This window comes from Podarcis pityusensis (assembly GCF_964106645.2).
Source record: "Podarcis pityusensis genome assembly, chromosome: 6".
NCBI classification, from domain to species: Eukaryota; Metazoa; Chordata; class Lepidosauria; order Squamata; family Lacertidae; genus Podarcis; species Podarcis pityusensis.
Window position 1 is genome coordinate 47851043 of NC_138030.1, and position 17313 is coordinate 47868355.

Sequence of the window (17313 nt, forward strand, 5' to 3'; positions counted from 1 at the left end):
TTCTCACTGCTTGGGTGGATGGGGAGGAGGCAGACCAATACTGGTCTAATCTTCCAGGAGGAAACGCTGCAACACACTTTAAATATTGGGAGGCCATTGCCAAGCTCTGATGCTAGCATGACCACTGGTAACTCACAAGAAATTCTTCAGCTCCTTGGCAACACGGCAGGTTCCTTAACTGAGCCAGTTTGTCCAGTAGGCTCCATCTGCAAAACCCACCAGTTCCAGGAAAGGCTGTATGGAGGTTCATCCATACACTCACACCCAGAGGAAGGAGGCAGCTGTTGTTACCTAGACAACAATAATATACATTCTCACCTCCCAGCACATTGCTTGACTAAGGCGGTAATAGATTTTCTGTTCCATTACTTGTGTCTCAGATCCACACATTAGTCTGATAGCTATTCACATTACAGTATTCCATGTTCAGACTAGGTTTCCTCATTGGTTTTATTTTTAAAAAGCTTATTTTGTTTTATTAGAAAAGTATATATTTTAACAAACATAAGCACAGTACAGACAGACATACCTAATCATATAGCAGAGGTTCTACAAGGCTGACCTGTAGTCCCTCCAGGTAATCGTTTTGACTCCCAATTCCCACCAGCCCTCAGCCAGTGATCATGGAGGTGTGGTTCTCTCTGTCAGCAAAGCCTTGGCCAAGTCTCCCAGGCCGCAGCTCCTCCTTCACCATGCAAGTTTGGGCCATACGTTAACAGCACCCAGGAATGTCGTTAAAAGGGAAAGAGCAGGCAATGCTCCGTGGTTTCACACTCATCCAGCCCCAGATCTGTTCACCGCAAGGCTGAAACATAACAAAAAACAAAAACATGAACCCAGGCCCTGACAGTGATGGAGGAGATCTATGGTAGAAGCCCAGCAGGTATAAGCAGCCTCTGAAAAGAGCCTCACCTCGACTTGCCAGAGGTTGCCTTCTTGGGCAGTCGCAGCCTGCTGTTCTGGGAAGTGCCAGAAGGGACTGTCTGTTGAAATGCAGGCGCTTTAAGGGGGGAGAGAAATTCAAGAGATCGGCATGTAGGAGGTCAGAACAACTGTGATGCTTTGGAAAAGGCCCATGTCCCAATAGTAGAACTACTGCATGCAAAAGGTCCCAGGTTGAATCTCCAGCATCTACAGGTAGGACTGGGAAGGACCTCTGTCTGAAACTCATCCCCAGTGCAGGCGGTTCTGAGTTAAATGGGCCAATAGGCAGTTCCTAAAAGAAGTGGGACGCGGGTGGCACTGTGGGTTAAACCACAGAGCCTAGGACTTGCCAATCAGAAGGTCGGCGGTTCAAATCCCCGTGACGGGGTGAGCTCCCGTTGTTTGGTCCCTGCTCCTGCCAACCTACCAGTTCGAAAGCACGTCAAAGTGCAAGTAGATAAATAGGTACCGCTCTGGCGGGAAAGTAAATGGCGTTTCCGTGCGCTGCTCTGGTTCGCCAGAAGCGGCTTAGTCATGCTGGCCACATGACCCGGAAGCTGTACGCCGGCTCCCTCGGCCAATAAAGCGAGATGAGCGCTGCAACCCCAGAGTCGGCCACAACTGGACCTAATGGTCAGGGGTCCCTTTACCTTTACCTTTTGAAAGAAGTGTGCACTTGCCAGGACAATTTTAGTTCAGCCATTTCACTCTGTGTTTCCCGGCTTGGTTTGGGGGTTTGTTCATGGTTTCCAGGGATGGAAACAGCTTGGAACAAAGTTGGAAATTGCAGCTGAAGTTGTTTAGTTGAAACCTGAATGATCTGAAGGTGTGTACACACCCACACACCAAGTGATGGCACCTTGAGAGCCAGTCGTAAATAAATATGCAAATAATGGGAGGAAGGGAACACAGTCCAGAGGCAGAGCAGTGTACTGATGCAGGTCATGCTAATGGACCTATATCCGATTGAGCACCAGCATTTGCTCCACAGGAGTCCAGCCATATCATTCACAGCTGAGGGACGCTTGGGTGTCCTGCCTTCCTAGAAGCACCTTTGCAAACAGGACCACTAGGAAAGGGCCACAGCAGAGCATCTACCTTGCATGCAGGTTGCCCCAGGTTCAATCCCTGTCACATCCAGGTAGCCTTGGGAAAGATGCCTGGAATCCTAGAGAGCTGCTTCTAGGCTGTACTGAGCTAGAAGGACCAGCAGTCTGACTACATGAGGCAGGTTCCTATGTTCCCACCAGCTTCCTTCAAAACCCTCTCAGTGTTTTCTTCCCTTTCCTCCCAGAAGATCCTTCCTGCCAGATCCCACTCCCAAACCCAGTGACTTAAGCTGCCTGGGTCATTCTGGAACTGCATGCTTACTGTTAGAGTTTAACACCGGCAGTCTGCTTGCCAGCCCAGACTTGGCCGTGTTCCTGGTTCGAATCTCACAACAACTGCTGTGAGGCTTGTAGCTGGCCTGCAATTGTGGGGCGCTGCCACCCATACTTGTCACCTGACCTGCAGAGAAAAAGAGAAAGCAGGCATAAACAGATATGTTGATAAGGAGCGACCAGCAGAGGTTGGGCACTTAGCAGTTGTGGGAGAAGAGACAGAAGCTGTCTTACGGCACACATGGACTTTCTGAACAAGCATGAAACAAAAGTCAGACAGTTTTCACAGCAGGGGCAAACAAGCTATGGGAGCCCTCTAAGAATCTGCACAGGGACCAAATCACACATTTCCAAATAAGTTAAATAGTATCTTCTGCTGCAGACACAAAGCCTTCAAGACCAGACGTTTAAGTACTAAGCACCTGGTAAATAATGGGTGTGCCAGGTTAAGAACTGAATTTTATAATTTTACCGCACGTTCCTATACATATATACTCAGAAGTCAGTCCTATTGGGCCTCATTTAAGTGACGAAGTTCCACTAGGAGAAGCTAAAACAACAGGGTTCCCCCCTGTGCCTCCCAAAATTGGCTGGCAGCTTTGGGGAAACCCCAGAACAGCACATGGTGGGGGCGGACCATTCTGCCCAGCAAGCTGAAAAGCTTGCACTGGCAGAATTATTGCCATAGCACTACTTTGAATCGAATTCCTCCCAATGGGTTCAATGGGACTTACTGCCAGGTAAGGGTGAATAGGATTGCAAGCTCAGTCTGCATCAGCAAGGCAACTCTTACGCCCAATTCTGTGCTCTGGTGTCTTCATACTGGGCACTGACCTTTCATGGGAGTGGGAGGGAGAAGAAGACTAAATCCAAATGATGCACCGTCTACCACAACTTACTTGCATTTGCCTTTGGGAGATGCGCCACCTTTTCTGGAGCAACAGAGGCCTTCTTCACAGGACCAGTCTTCAGCGGATCCAGCCTGGGGCCCAGCCTTGCTTTTGCATATGGTACTGGTTTTTTACCTTTGCTAGGTGGATCCTGAAGGCCAAGCTAATGCAGCAAGATTTTTAAAAGAAGAGCAAGCTATGTCAAAAGCAGCCACCACTATGGTTATTTCTCCCTAGTCAAGTGGGGAGAATGCAAAAAAGCAACTATCTCTTGGGAATGGCTGCTTAACATTAATAGCAGTTGCACTGGAGTACATCAGGCCTCGCTGCAATGGCTGCATGTGTGTGGACAAACTGAGTTGCACAAGTAACATGCAGGAGTTCCATCTCCAGAATGTACATTCACATTAACAAAGGTAAACAGTGCTAGGCACGCCTGTAGAGGTTAGTTTAGGGAACCTATATTCTGCATACTGTTAAAGAACATAAGAACCCTCCTAGATGAGGCCAATGGCCCACCTAGTCCAGCATCCTGCTCTCATCACAGCCAACTTGTGGGAAGACACAAAGCAGGACCTGAGCACAACAGCGCCCTCCCTGCCTGCGATTCCCAACCACTGACATGCAGAGACCAGTGTTTGAAACTCCCATTGTTCCAGGCGCATTTTGCAACAGGGAATTTCATTAGCATGAGCAGTTTCTGAGCTCTGGGTGCAGTACTGAGCCTAAGATTTCAGATTAAAACTGCAAAGTAGAAGGAAAGGAGGACCTTTTTCTACCTCCCCACTTCCAGGTAGTCTCTGAAGACTGGAGAAGAGACCCTCTCAAGAATATTAGGGGGGTGGACAGGGGAAGGACTAGAGCATGTGAAAAATGAACTCTGGCTGCAGTTCATTCATTTTCAGCTTTGTATTCTTGTTATAAAAAAGCACGCCTAGACATTCCGTTGTTGCGCCCCTAACCTAGATATAAGGAGCCATTTTGCTCCTAGCTTTCATATCTCGGTTTCATTGGAGGTGGAATCCTAGCCATTGTGGTTAGCAGCCATTAACAGTCCCACCCCTCCACTAATTTGTTAAAGACATCCAAGCAGGTGGTGACCACTACCTCGTGTGGGAGTGAATAGTTCAACTATGCACAGTGTGAAGAAGTGCTCTGTCCTGAATATTTTTGCACTCAAAGATATGCCTAATTCTACCCTGCCCGCTGTGTGTGCCCCTCCTTGGTACCACCCATCAGAAATACCTGGGATCCCTCCGAAGAAGAGGCCTTGCCAGAAGATTTCTCTGTTTCCCTCCAAGGTCCCTGCCTGTTGGTTTGAAGGGGAGGCCTCAGACTTGGCAGGGGCTTCTTATTTTGCGTGGGAAGGGTGGGTGGAGTTGATCTTTCCTTCCTGCTGGACCTGGTAATTGTCTGCGACAAAAGACACAAGAAACAGGCTGGAGCTTTGGAAAAGAAGTGGGAACAAGCTATACACCTCTGAGAGGGACAACTTGGAACCCTGGAGCCTTCTGCGTGAAGGTGCACTTTTACATTCCTCTGGGCCCAGGCTGTTTCTCAGCCCTGGGAAATTACTCAACAGAACGTGGGTTGGAGATCAGATTCAAGAGAAGATCCCTCATCAAATGCAAGTGTAAACAGCATGATTCATAGGGCATTTGCAGCTACAGAAACTGACTGTGTGTCTTATTAGAAACAAGTCCCATTTAGTTCAGTAGGATTATGCCAAGCTAAGTGGGCACAGAGTTGCAGACTGAGTCACAGCTAAGAGTAATTGGCACATGCAAGCTCAGGAAGAGAATCGGGATCAAAGCCAGGGATTCCCTGAGCACATACTTTGTGCTCCAAATGAAATTTGCATAGATCCCGCTCCTGCCACTGTACCTTTTTAATGTCCAGAGATTTTGTTGCTGCCAGTGACTTGAGTGGCTGATTGGGCCGGGATTTCTTGGGGAGCTGGGTGTTGGGGATGCAGGCATTTGATTTATTCTGGCGTCTTTTGGGAACAGGTGGGTCTGCAACACATGAAGTAGGACTTCCCATGTCTGGAAGCGGAGCTTTGGGGGAACCTACAGAACAGCAGCTTTCGGGTCCCACGGTTGGCAGCAGGGCTTGCAGAGGGCTGTTGCTCACGTTGAATGTCCTTCGTCTGGGGGCCCTTGAGTCCTTCCTCACCGCATGCAAAGATTCAATGGAGGGCAAAGGTTCAAAATCTGGAACCATCTCAAGCCTCGTCTCAGAGCTGCCGTTCTCCTTCTCCAGCAGCTCACACCCCTCCATCAGTGCAGCCAGCCTGTTGGCTTCGCTCATCATCTCCTCTAGCTTTTCGGGACTCAGAGGGCTCCACAACAAGGCCTTGCCTTCACTCTCCCCCCCAAAAAAGTTCGTGTCAATTGACCTTTCACTGGATTCTGTGGGGCAAATGCCAGAGACGACCTCCTCCTCCTCTTGTCTGAAGCAAGAAAGTCAAAAATCAACAGGGAACCGCATTGGGCAAAATATACAAGCACTGTGCAAAAAGGAATGCAATGAGAGAGGCTTCCCATCCCACAGAAGAATTCAAAGTATTGGTTTTGGGATAAAATCTGAATAAAGCTTGTGAACGCTAGTGCTTTTTCTTTCTTTCTTTTTATCCATTTTTATTAAATTTTCCACTTTAACAATCCAATCAAATCACATTAAATATTCCAGATTATACATATACATATCAAATAATCTGAATATTCTGTCAAATTACACATTTTTAATAGGACTTCCCATGCTTCAAGTTCGGAGGGTTCTGATCATCTCATACTTCTGAACGCTAGTGCTTCAAATGACTAGTCTTTGATTTCTGATTAGAAATGTATTATTTTATTAACACAGCAATCTGCAGGGGGTTGGACTAGATGACCCTCGGGTCCCTTCCAACTCTACAATTCTATGATTCTATGGCATTGGAAGGTTTGGATGGGGCCGGGGTGTCCTTCTGCCTAGCCTCAGCCTCTGCTGCTGGGAGAAGCCCCATCCAAGTGGGGAAGAGAAGCTGCCACCAGCTGCACCCCCAAAGCCAGCACAAATCCCCAAAGCAGGGAGTTTCTGGAGAGGGCTGGGCTGGCACAGGGTCTGCTGGTACCTGTTGGCAATGGACCTGATCCAGCCTCTTTGCTGAGTCAGCTGGCACAGCAAGAAGGCATTCTCTCCCCTCCCTTGCACCCTGGCTGGCGTTAGCAGCAGGGCTGTGGAAGTGGCAATGACTGAGTCACTCCATCAAGCCCCACCGCTGTGGGCCAGGATCTTGGAGTGGCCCCTTATTGAGAAACAAAACTTATAGACTGCCCTTCACTTCGAAGTAATCACAGGGTGGTTTCCAACCAGGGTGGATAAAAATCAATGATTTTTAAAAAATAAAAAAATAAAAATCAGATTTTTAAAATATTTAAATCAGATTTTTTTAAAAAATCAGATTTTAAAAATAAAATGCTTTTGGGCGAAAAATCTTTCTAAAGATAGTTTTCTATTTAAGTTACATTATAGTCCAAAAGCTATTCATCAGGAAATAAGGATTTGTTTTAAGTTTTTCATGTGTGCTAAAACTCAGTCTAAGTTTTTATATATATAAAAAAAATGTTTAAATACATCAGTTAACAAACATCGATACATATCCTATAATGTTATTGCTTTAGTTAAATAAATTGTTTAAATTGTTATTAAGGAAATGATTATTTTTCTCCTTCCAATAAAGTACAGCAAACAAGTTGTCCAAATATAAACAGTTAACTTATTAAACCTCACAATAATTTCATAATTATCTGTCTATGTATTTCTAATAGTATAACCAAATCAGTAATTTATGATATAACTGTAAAAACTACTCTGGAAATTTATTATTCCAAAAATGAAACCTTCCTCTTGTTGTAAATATTAAGATTATACCAGCAAGAATGAGTCTTTCTGTAAAAAGAAAAGAAAAGATTTAAATCAAGTCTTAGTGACTAGTGATTTAAATCAAGTCTTACTGACTAGTGATTTAAATCGATTTGATTTAAATCAAATCCACTCTGTTTCCAACATAGTGGGAAAGATTCAGCGACATGCTATTCAAAGCTTCCCCGCATTCCTCCCCATGATCTGGGGGTTCTCCCAATCTGGAGGAGTGGATTTGGGCGAGTTGTGGGGCCGTGGGGAGAAAGGCCTCACTGTGCTGGTGGGAGCCATTGGAGTTGCTTCTGCAAGCACATTGGGTGGATCTGGCCCAGTAACTAAAATCATAATACCAATAAATTAACCCATACTAAAATACCCTTATATTACAGATAAAACAGCAGCATATCAAACAGACTAAGACTTTAGGTACCAGCTAGTACCAGAGTGACTTAAGTATCTCTAAAACCTTGCAGGAATAAGTATCTTTCAACCAGGCATTGCAAGCTTCTCCAGGGAGAAGAGTGTTCTAAAGCAGGAAAGTGACTACAGTGATACCATGGTTCCCAAACAGCTTGGCTCCTGAACAAATCAGCTCCCGAACGCCACAAACCCAGAAGTGTTGTTCTGGCTTGCGAACGTTTTTGGGAAGCCAAACATCTGTTTTGGCTATCAGGATTGTTTCCAGGGCCAATCAGAAGCAACACCTTGGTTTGCAAACGTTTTGGAAGTCGAACGGAGTTCCAGAACGGATTGAGTTCGGGAACCAAGGTACCACTGCACAGCAAAAGGATGCTGCACATTACATTTGGACCTGCAGAAATTGTTTCCATCAGAACCTGCTTACAGCTGCGACACGTCATTCTGTTCCAGTGTCTCTCTACAAAAGGAAAGGGGCAGGTCTTTCTACGCAGGCGATTGATCCATTGATACATACTAGCAGTGCAGACACACTTTAGGCAAGCACTGCAGCCTTGCTACAGATTCTGACAGACCTGCTTAATGAAGCCTTACAGTAGCTATTTACAGATTTGGGGGTGGGACAGGAGAAGTCGCCTGTGTACTGCCACATACCCCAATTTATATCACCAGGGATTAGATTTGTCAATGAACCTTACCCGTCAAAAGAAGAAGACTGACTAAAATCCAGTCTCTCATCAATAATAAATTTTATATCTGGAGAAAAAGAATAAATCATTATTATTACAAGTACTCACTGAGCCCTGACTACCTACCTGCTCATATTACCAACTTTATGCAGGAATCACCACAATTGCCACCTCCATACAAGCCGGAATCCTCCCAGAGAAAGGTAATTCCTGGCTTGCAGTAGAACTGAGATTTTCTCAGTTAAAATGCTTGGGTATTGAAGATGCCATTCCCAAAACTGTGTGGGGAATATTTTGCAGAACAGGAAATTAAAACACGTGTATATTCTTGATCCACTTCCCATGAATATGTACTGAGAATGGTAGAAAGTCACAATACCGATGCTAAGGGACGCTGAACTTGTACAACTAACAGCCTGGCCCTATGCAGAATTAGATGCACCCAAGTTAACTGAAATCACTGGATTAGGTGCACCTAGTTCTATAGAAGATCTGGCAGCAAGATGTGCTCTAAATATCGCATGACATAAAAATAATAAAACTCCACTTCCTCAAAATATTTCAGTTTACATGCAGCCCCTGTGTGCATAATATATATATATATATATATATATATATATATATTCTGAATTTTATATCAACAATCTTCTCCCTACCCCAATATATATATATATTGGGGTAGGGAGAAGATTGTTGATATAAAATTCAGAAATGAGTTGCTTTGGACCTAAGTAGTATACACTGAACTAGTCAGAAACCAAAATCAATGCATCCAGTTAGAAAGTTGTGAGTAGCAATTCACACACACACACACACACACACACACACACACACAAACAAACACTAGGCCAAACCATGACTTAGCATGAATGAGCAAACATGAGCTGTTCCTTCAGTTCTGCTGCTCTGGGCTAAACCATACTTTGGCTTAGCATTACATTCAAACCTTGAACAAAAGTTATAGCTCATGCTTTGTCTGGAGTGATACAAACTATGAGCTTGGATTCATACCTAGTGTTAAGCCAAACCATAGCTTAGCCCTAAATTGGTGGCAGCAGCAGGACCAGGGAAGAGGTGAAGCAGCTGTGATCTTTGCTACAGGAACCCACACATTTGCTTGTTTGTAGTAAGTCATGGTTTGCCTTAATGTTACATATGAATCATGTCATAGAGTGCAACGGATATTCCAGTGCTCACCTTCGTTTGGCCACTCCATGTTTTTCAGGAACCATCCTACATGAAAATAGCATGAATTTGGGTTTGGTTTGATAAGTTTTGGGTTTGATTTGGTTTGTGAAATTTATGCTGCGAATTGGTTACCAGAAAGTGTTGACAAACAGTGAAAGAAAGACAAATACAACATTTTGCTGTAGTTCATTACTAGAAACCTAATTTGGTACATTTTTTTAGTAGAAGCTGCAGATTTGTATTTTTCTCTCTGCATTTTCTCACCTGCTGTTCCTCTCCCTCCACTCCCCCTACTTCCCATATCCTATTTCCATTTGTAACCTACTTAGAAACAGCTTTCTGAATTGTAGCTAGGCTAGCCGGCTTAGCAGCAATAACGGTCCTTATGGGATATAAGGTAGCTGTACCTCCGATACGCCTCTCTCCTCCGTCTCGAATCACCAGTGGCTTTTCTGGTTTTAAAGGGAGAGCAATCACCGGGCGTTCACTCCAACATTAAGTATGCAAAAGCACCTCCCATTGCCGCTGCAAATAAAGCCTTTTCCGGTCCTCTCTCCCCGCGGGTTTGCTTTTTTGTGAGAAGTCTTAAAAAGATGAATTCCAAAGCATGCTCACTGTATGGTGGCTTTGAAGCTGGTCGTAATTAAAGGTATCCTGGATCCTTCCCGCCCCAACTGAATAAAATGCAGATAGCAGTGTTGACATGAGGCCGGACGGGGCAACCAGCAATATCCGCTCATTTTTCCTTCTCCATTAATTCTGCAATGCAGCCCCATTGCCCGTGAGTCTAAGGTAGACGCCAGCATCCAGACTAACCAGACTTGTTTTAGAAGTGCATTCCTCACTTATCTGCCCTAAGTTTCGTAGCGAGGGATGTTTGGGGCTTCTCCCGCTCATTGCCATAATGTTTATAAACACTGGCAAATGCTTCTGTGTCGGGACCGATGTCTCTGATCTTCTCTCTTGCCTTAGTCAAACCACTGACGGGAGTTTGCTTTCTCCAAGGCACGCTTCATGGAAAGGTGCAAGGCGCTGCTGGCATTGCGCCGATGACTAAAGATGTTTTTCTTTGCTCAGAGGATTTAGGAGCCTCTGCTATTTGAATACCCGGTTTTACTGCTTCGTGAATGTTAGCATGACATTTGGGTTGCTTTATTCTGTCGTGCACAGCATTCCTATCGTTTTAAGTAAAGGAGTCGAACGTTTTCTCTAAATAAGCCCCTCTGCGTTCAGTGAGGACTTCAGCTCCCAGATAAACGTGCACCGGATAGCAGCCCTAACTCCTGAGTAAAGTAAACATGCTTTTAGGACTGGGCTGTTAGGGGGGAAAGAAAAACGACGCAGCTGCTGATGGGCGTGTTAGTTTTGCCCGAAACCGGTTACAGGCAAGAATTCCGAATTGCGAGTCCTCCCCGCCCCCCTCCACGCTCCGGCCCCAGGGAAATCCAGAACCCATTCACGTGCGGGCCCAGCCACCATGCGACATGCAACCCCTTCCCGCAGGCGCGGGCATTTCCTCCCGCTCGCTCTCACCGCGAAGCTCCGGCGCTTTGGCAAGCGTACAGAAGAGGAGAAGCATAAACAAATTCGAATTTCCCCTCCCGCTTCGACGTCACAAAGACCCGCTTCGTTCCTGCGCGGTGATTGGCCCAAGGCTTGCGGGAACTTGTCCGCCGCGCCTCGGCCTTCGTTTCCCCGAGAGCGAGGGGACGGCATACGCAGCTGCACCGGAAGTGTGCTCTGCCAGCTTGGTTCCCCCGGCGGGAAGGTGTGTCCGGCGTGGGGGAAGCATGGCTGCGGTGCCCCCCGATACGTGGCAGCCGCCCACTGTTTCTTTGGAGACTACGTGAGTGAGGGAAGGGCCCGGCCCAGTGGTAAAGTAACGTCGCCCGGTAGGGCTGGGGAAGAGTCTGGGACCCCGGAAGGCCAGTTAGCACAGATGACGCTGAGTCGGAGGGACCAATGGTCTGACCCGGCACGAGGCAAGGCTGGTGTTTACATCAGCTGTCAAAAAGCTCATTTGCCTTCAGTTGATTTTTTTCCCCGGCCCGCCACTGAGAACTGATTTCCACATTGGCTAATTATATACTAGCTACAAAATTCTGTTTAATTTCTGCTTTCTCTCTCTCCATAAACCTGTGTGTGTTTCAACAAAGGGAAAATCAATTACAAATATGTATTTAAAAAGGGATGGCGGCAAAGCTGGGTGAACAGCCAGTTCTTGTGCTTGGAGAGATACAGAAACATATTGTTATGCTTCTTATTCCCCGCATATGTACAAATCTCATCATCTCTCATCACTGGCCAGGTAGCCATGGGGCCGATAGGAGTTGGAATCCAGTGTCTGGAGACTTATAGGCTCCCTATTCCTCCTTTTTATGCTCCTCTGCCTTTAGTATCTTTATGATGGGCAGAAGCTCAACATATGCAGATTTGCCTATTATGAAGATGCAGTAATATAATATGTTGTGAAACACACAAGGATGGAGGTGAGATGGGATAGGTAGGATGTCAGTTCACACAGAGGAGGAGGAACAGGACTACATGGATTGTTTCTGCCAGAGGGCCCTACTGTCCCTATCAAAAGTGCAGTTCCTGTGTCATCTAGGGTGTGGCTGGTGGATACCAATAGTGGCAGCTGACCTGTATTTTTTTCTCCTGAATAGGGTGATCTTAGTGCCCTCCTTGATATCATTTCAGTACTATGCAAAGACCTCCCACTTTCACAGTTTTTAAAAAATCTAAGCTGTTTATCTTCATCAGGTTTTAAAGCTGCTATTCTTAATGTTTTGCATCTTGATTTGAAAACAAACCTGATAAAATTGATAGATTGTAATATGAAGTGGTTTTTCACCTCGATGTCACTGAATCAATGTGATGTAACAAATGTGTTTGGAATCCTCCTCTGCCTGTGTTTTGCAGAATGGGCGTCATTGTTGTGGAGCTATACTGGAAACATGCACCAAAAACTTGTAAAAATTTTGCTGAACTGGCCAGACGAGGTTACTACAATGGCACAAAGTTTCATCGGATAATCAAGGACTTCATGATTCAAGGGGGTGATCCAACAGGAACTGGTAAGAATATATTCAAAGTACCTGCTTCAGATACTGTGTTAATCAGTGCTGATGCAAACTAATGTGAATAGTAAAGGTGATGTTAGGATAGTAGATCTTGCAATCATCACCATCATCATCATCCCCCCAAATCCTGCATAGTGCTCTTGTTATGTTCTGCAAGAATGGGAGAACACATTTATCACACTTGGTGAGGCCAAATGACCCCCTGCTGTAAGATTACATAAAGATTTCTGACTTAACCGATGGCTACTCTCCCTTTACTCAGAAGCATTATGATGATATCCATTGATAGTCAGCACTTCCTCTCTTACCAGTAAAATAAAAGGAGATCTTGGTGGTCTGGTACTGCACATTCACAAGGAACTTTCAGTATACCTTTGTCCCAACTGTGACTTTGCAAATTGATTTACCTAGTCTTGTTCTGTGACAGGAAGAGGAGGAGCATCCATTTATGGCAAGCAGTTCGAAGATGAACTCCATCCAGAACTAAAGTTTACAGGTAGGTAATCTTTTGAGAGGTGCTTCGAGTTCTTCAGGCCAAGTCTGTCACCACCTGAATATGGCAGTTTCCAAGCTTACAGATGTAAAGTTGCTTTCTGTGCAAGAGCTTCAGGGTCATGGTGGTTGGCAGAATGAATCATAGAATCATAGAGTTGGAAGAGACCACAAGGGCCATTGAGTCCAACCCCCTATTCTCTAGCCCCCTTCCTACACTCCCATAATCTGCTCTGGAAGATTGGGGGAGTGCAGGAGACTTGAGTGGGGAGGAGAGGAATAGAGAGTGCTCTTGTGCAAGCAGAAATCTACTTGCAGTGTTAGATATTGCCCTCTGGAGCCATAAGCCTGGCTTGAATCTTAAGTCAGTAAAACTTGGCATCTAAATTTGTTAACTGCTTATGCTATATAATCATGTATCATTAGGTTTCCACTTTGCATATGAAAAATCATTTTTCAAAAAAAAATCATTTAGTTATTGGTTAGTTTGCAGGAGCAGGAAGGAGATTAAACTGTCCTCATCACAGAGTATAGCTTACATTCTTTTCCCATATTGTTGTTGTAAGAAATGGGCTTCTATGTTCAAGTTTATACACCTTACACACACACCACATACATTTCCTAGCAGCCTTAGTTTAGAAGTGAAAACTTCATCCAAATGGATTTTCCAAAGAAAGTGAATAGGTGGACAGCGGTGTGTATGTTGGGGCAGGGGAGACAGGAACCATCTGAGCCAGCTGGGATGCATGAGCAGTCTTGCATTCACTATAGAGAAGTTCCATTGATCTCATAGAGTAGAGGTGGCTAACCTATGGCACTCCAGATGTTGTTGGATCATCTTCCATTAGTCCTAGCCAGCATGGCCAGTGCTCAGGCATGCTAGAAGTTGCAGTACAGCAATACCAGGAGGTGTGGAGGTTAGGCACCTCTGTCACAAAGTCCTGATCACTTCTAAGGACTGGTGTAGCATTTAAAAAACCAAGGTTTTCCCTTTTACTTTGTCTGTATTTAGGTACCTTTAGACTCCCAAGCCAATTTTAACATAAGATTTTCTTCTCTAGGTGCAGGAATTCTTGCTATGGCAAATGCAGGCCCTGACACCAACGGAAGCCAATTCTTTATCACGTTAGCACCAACTCAATGGCTTGATGGGAAGCACACTATATTTGGACGTATTTGCCAAGGAATTGGCATAGTCAACAGAGTGGGCATGGTGGAAACCAATGCACAAGATCGTCCAGTAGATGATGTCAAGCTCTTGAAGGTTTTCCCATCAGGCTAAACAAGATTTGAGAAATTTGTGTTGAATCTAATGGTGTTCCATTGTGTTTGGTCTCTTAAGATGATAATTGTTTTGTTCTGAAAGATACTTGCTAGTTTTTTAGGTGCAGGATACTCCTGTATTAAAATGTGTCTTCTAAAATTACCGTTAACATTTCTTTAAAAATGTGAAGCTAAATTTATCAAGAAATGATTTGACAGGGCCTGTACCACCAAATTACAGTGCTGTTGCTTTCTAAGCTTTATTCTGTCTTTCTCCGCCCCCCCCCCCCCACGTCCACTTGGAGTGCAGCAAGCCATCTGTATTGTAAACAAACCACCTTAAATGCACCAGAAATAAGACAATATCTAGTATTTTGTAAGTCATCAGAATTGCATATTGGGTCATGGGTGTCTGTGTGGGTCTCAAGGCAGTGCTGCCATATACTTCCAAGTATACCTTTTACAAGTTGCATAATTGAAAATCTGTACCTAAACAAATAACCCCCCTCATCCGCATGACAATTAAAGTATAAGCACTCTAATCTTGAAAAGCCACCTTTTCCTATTATAGTGTTTGAACTTCATTAACTACAAATCCCAAAATTTGGGATCCCCTCCAAACCGGTGCCAAAGTTTTGCAGTCATGTTGCATCACAAACCCCATTTGTGGAAGCGCCTCCCAAACTGAGTAATTGATACATCAAACTGGGGTTCCTTGCAAAACAACTGCACCAGTTTGGAGGGAACCCAACACTTCAGGGTTAGTGTTTGTTCTCAAGATAATACTGAGGGCAGAATCCAGCACTGCTTGTGTGGACTTTCACGGGTGTAGATGGACTTCAGCTTTTCTTCCTGCCATGCAACCCCAAAATCTGCTCTTTCCAGAGCCAAATTTGAGGGTGTAGGGAACTGCAGGGGGAGAAGAGTAAGGTGGAGTCCTGCTGTATGAGTAGAAGTCTCTTCCATTTGTGCACGGACAACATTAGATACAACCTAACCAAATCTTTCAATTTATTCTGGCAAAAGGTAGCTCCAAGTAGTGCATTTTCTAGCATAGATTTGCGGCAGTGAAGTTCCGACTTCAAATCATACTTGGCACCGTCAGTTTCCACAGGCACAAAATTGTTTTTCCAAAGTTATAACAGCTATGTAGAGGGCAATGCTAACTGATTCTAAAGTATTGCTCTATATAATGATGATACTTTAGGAAACCTTACTCTCCTTTCTCAGCACCTAGCAATTGTATGCAGCTCCCTGAATATGCTCTCAATTCCTCAAGAGCTCCACGGTTGGTGTCTTCTCTCATTTCTGCAGAAAACTTTTATTTAGAAGCTTCACATAGGGAATCTTTCGCATGGGCCTGTTGATCCAGGAATTCTGTTCAGCATGGAAGAATCCCAGCTTGGGGGTGAGATTGATGGTTGCGGCTCTCCCATATCCAGTCAGTTGCCAGGAGAGAAAACAGATACATTCCCTTTACATTCCGAATGAAGGCGATTTTTTTCCCCTTCAGGCTAGGAAGATCAAAGTAATCCATGGAGCTCAGTTCCTCCCTGGAGCTGGATTAGCCCATGTCAGCACACAGTTTCTGTGGCACCCTGTTGCCTTCAAAGGCAGAAGGTTCTGGGTTACATCTGCCTGTGTTTCTTTAATGAGAGCTTGGGAGTATGATTTAGCATTTTATGATCTGCACACAAATTAACTCTGTTCAAGGGCAGCAACATGAACTTAGGGTAGGACAAAAGGATGCAAACAGCCCCACCAATATAACTTCCATGATTCCAGCTGCTCTGGCATTATGAGTAGGGCGCATTCCTTTGGCTGCTAGCAGCCCTTTTTCTGGAGCCCATGGCTTCCTACTTAATTGGCACTGTCAGAGCTGCTTTTGAACATAACCTTGTTTTCAGGCATTGGGTTTCTTTGGCCCAGTTCTAGGTGGCTAGATGCAGTTGTATGCCCTTGATCTTGGCATGTGAGCAATTTTCACACGGTAGACAACATCAATCAACTTCAAGAGCCAGAGTCGCTATGTGATTGGAATAGTAGTGTAATGAGGCATATAGCTTACTTAGTTTTCTGAGAATGGGGCATAACAGAACACTTAACCCATGGCTGTTGCGGCTGCTCAGGGCACAAAGAGTCGGCTAGTGAGGGGGTGGGATTTTGTCTATGAAAGCCCCATAATATATGCAAGAATGCCATGCCAAACACTATCACGTGTTAGGCAACTGAGTTGCTGTTGTTCTGTTACATGGCCCCTCCCAAAATAATTTCAGCAGATCACATAACCATTATATACCCATGTTCAAAACACAGAAGGCTGTAAATGGTCATTCTTTTCCTAGTAATCAGATTCCCAGGAATCAGATTCACATCGCTGGCAATCATTTATGGTTTGAAAAATACCATAAAATTGTTTCTCAAAAAGGGCAAGATTTCATGCCTTATGGAAGAGTGCAGTGGTTATGTTTCATCGTTGATCTGGGAAGCAGACTTTCATGAGCAATATTAATGAACTGATTAATACTGCCTTCAGTGCATCTCTTGATCTAAACAAGGTATGCCTTGTTTAAATGTTTTGTGTCCTACACAATAAATTTGATCCCTGCCAGTTCTTTAGGGGCTGCTTCTGGCAACTCAAGTGTTACTTGAATGCATTTTTATAACCAAATAAAATATTTTGTAAGTATTTATACATCCATCTCAGTTCTGTTTTTTTTATTATCATTATTTTAAAGTGCAATTGTTAATCTATATTTGAGTGGGGATTTGAACCCTGGTCTCCCAGGTCCTAGCCCAACTCTCTAACCACTACACCACACAGGCTCTCTGTAGCACCCCCTTTCCCAGAGGTTTCATGCTCCCCAGCTCCCCATGTACCTTGGTTACATTTTCTAGAATTCTACTTCCTCTCCTCTCTCTACATGTATATAATAAATGCTAATTATTAGTAATTGGTGGGACATTATGTATAATCTCTGCAGCTTTCTTCTCAATCATCTCCGGTATTCTTCTGAAGATTATGAGAATCTTCTTACGGCTTCTGCCTGAGAAGGCTAAACATTTCACGATGCTGGTT

At 44.6% G+C, this 17313-nt stretch overlaps 2 protein-coding genes across 7 annotated transcripts; one reads left to right on the top strand and one right to left on the bottom strand.

The window, feature by feature from the left end:
* Window positions 1-448: 448 nt before the first annotated feature.
* Window positions 449-11052, bottom strand: PSRC1 (proline and serine rich coiled-coil 1). 6 transcript variants are annotated; one of them, XM_081010545.1, is made up of 9 exons: window positions 10930-11052; window positions 9406-9441; window positions 8218-8275; window positions 5081-5648; window positions 4442-4609; window positions 3206-3359; window positions 2296-2433; window positions 913-1000; window positions 449-805 (listed from the first exon to the last, which is right to left on the bottom strand). In XM_081010545.1, the coding sequence occupies exons 1-9, from the start codon at window positions 10973-10975 to the stop codon at window positions 775-777; spliced, it is 1287 nt and encodes a 428-aa protein (XP_080866671.1). In that variant the 5' UTR covers window positions 10976-11052; the 3' UTR covers window positions 449-774. The 6 variants fall into 6 exon arrangements, with proteins under 6 accessions (XP_080866671.1, XP_080866674.1, XP_080866673.1 ...); XM_081010548.1 differs by lacking the exon at window positions 10930-11052 and adding an exon at window positions 9804-10898; XM_081010547.1 differs by lacking the exon at window positions 10930-11052 and adding an exon at window positions 9804-10898 and having other exon boundaries at window positions 9406-9513.
* Window positions 11053-11083: 31 nt separating this feature from the next.
* Window positions 11084-16929, top strand: PPIL1 (peptidylprolyl isomerase like 1). Its single transcript, XM_081010564.1, has 4 exons — window positions 11084-11242; window positions 12319-12473; window positions 12907-12975; window positions 14033-16929. Exons 1-4 carry the CDS (start codon window positions 11187-11189, stop codon window positions 14251-14253), a joined length of 501 nt encoding a protein of 166 aa, XP_080866690.1. The 5' UTR covers window positions 11084-11186; the 3' UTR covers window positions 14254-16929.
* The last annotated feature ends 384 nt before the right edge of the window (window positions 16930-17313 follow it).

Bases quoted from the DNA above. Each gene is read 5' to 3' on its own strand.
- PSRC1 (XM_081010545.1), bottom strand. From the start codon at position 10,975: ATGCTTCTCCTCTTCTGTACGCTTGCCAAAGCGCCGGAGCTTCGCG. The intron at 4,610-5,080 runs GTACAGTGGCAG...CTTTTGTCGCAG, and splicing joins AATCTCTGGACATTAAAAAG to ACAATTACCAGGTCCAGCAG. The intron at 1,001-2,295 runs GTAAGCATGCAG...CCCCCCTTAAAG, and splicing joins GCCGGTGTTAAACTCTAACA to CGCCTGCATTTCAACAGACA.
- PPIL1 (XM_081010564.1), top strand. From the start codon at position 11,187: ATGGCTGCGGTGCCCCCCGATACGTGGCAGCCGCCCACTGTTTCTTTG. The intron at 11,243-12,318 runs GTGAGTGAGGGA...TGTGTTTTGCAG, and splicing joins ACTGTTTCTTTGGAGACTAC to AATGGGCGTCATTGTTGTGG. The intron at 12,976-14,032 runs GTAGGTAATCTT...TTTCTTCTCTAG, and splicing joins TCCAGAACTAAAGTTTACAG to GTGCAGGAATTCTTGCTATG.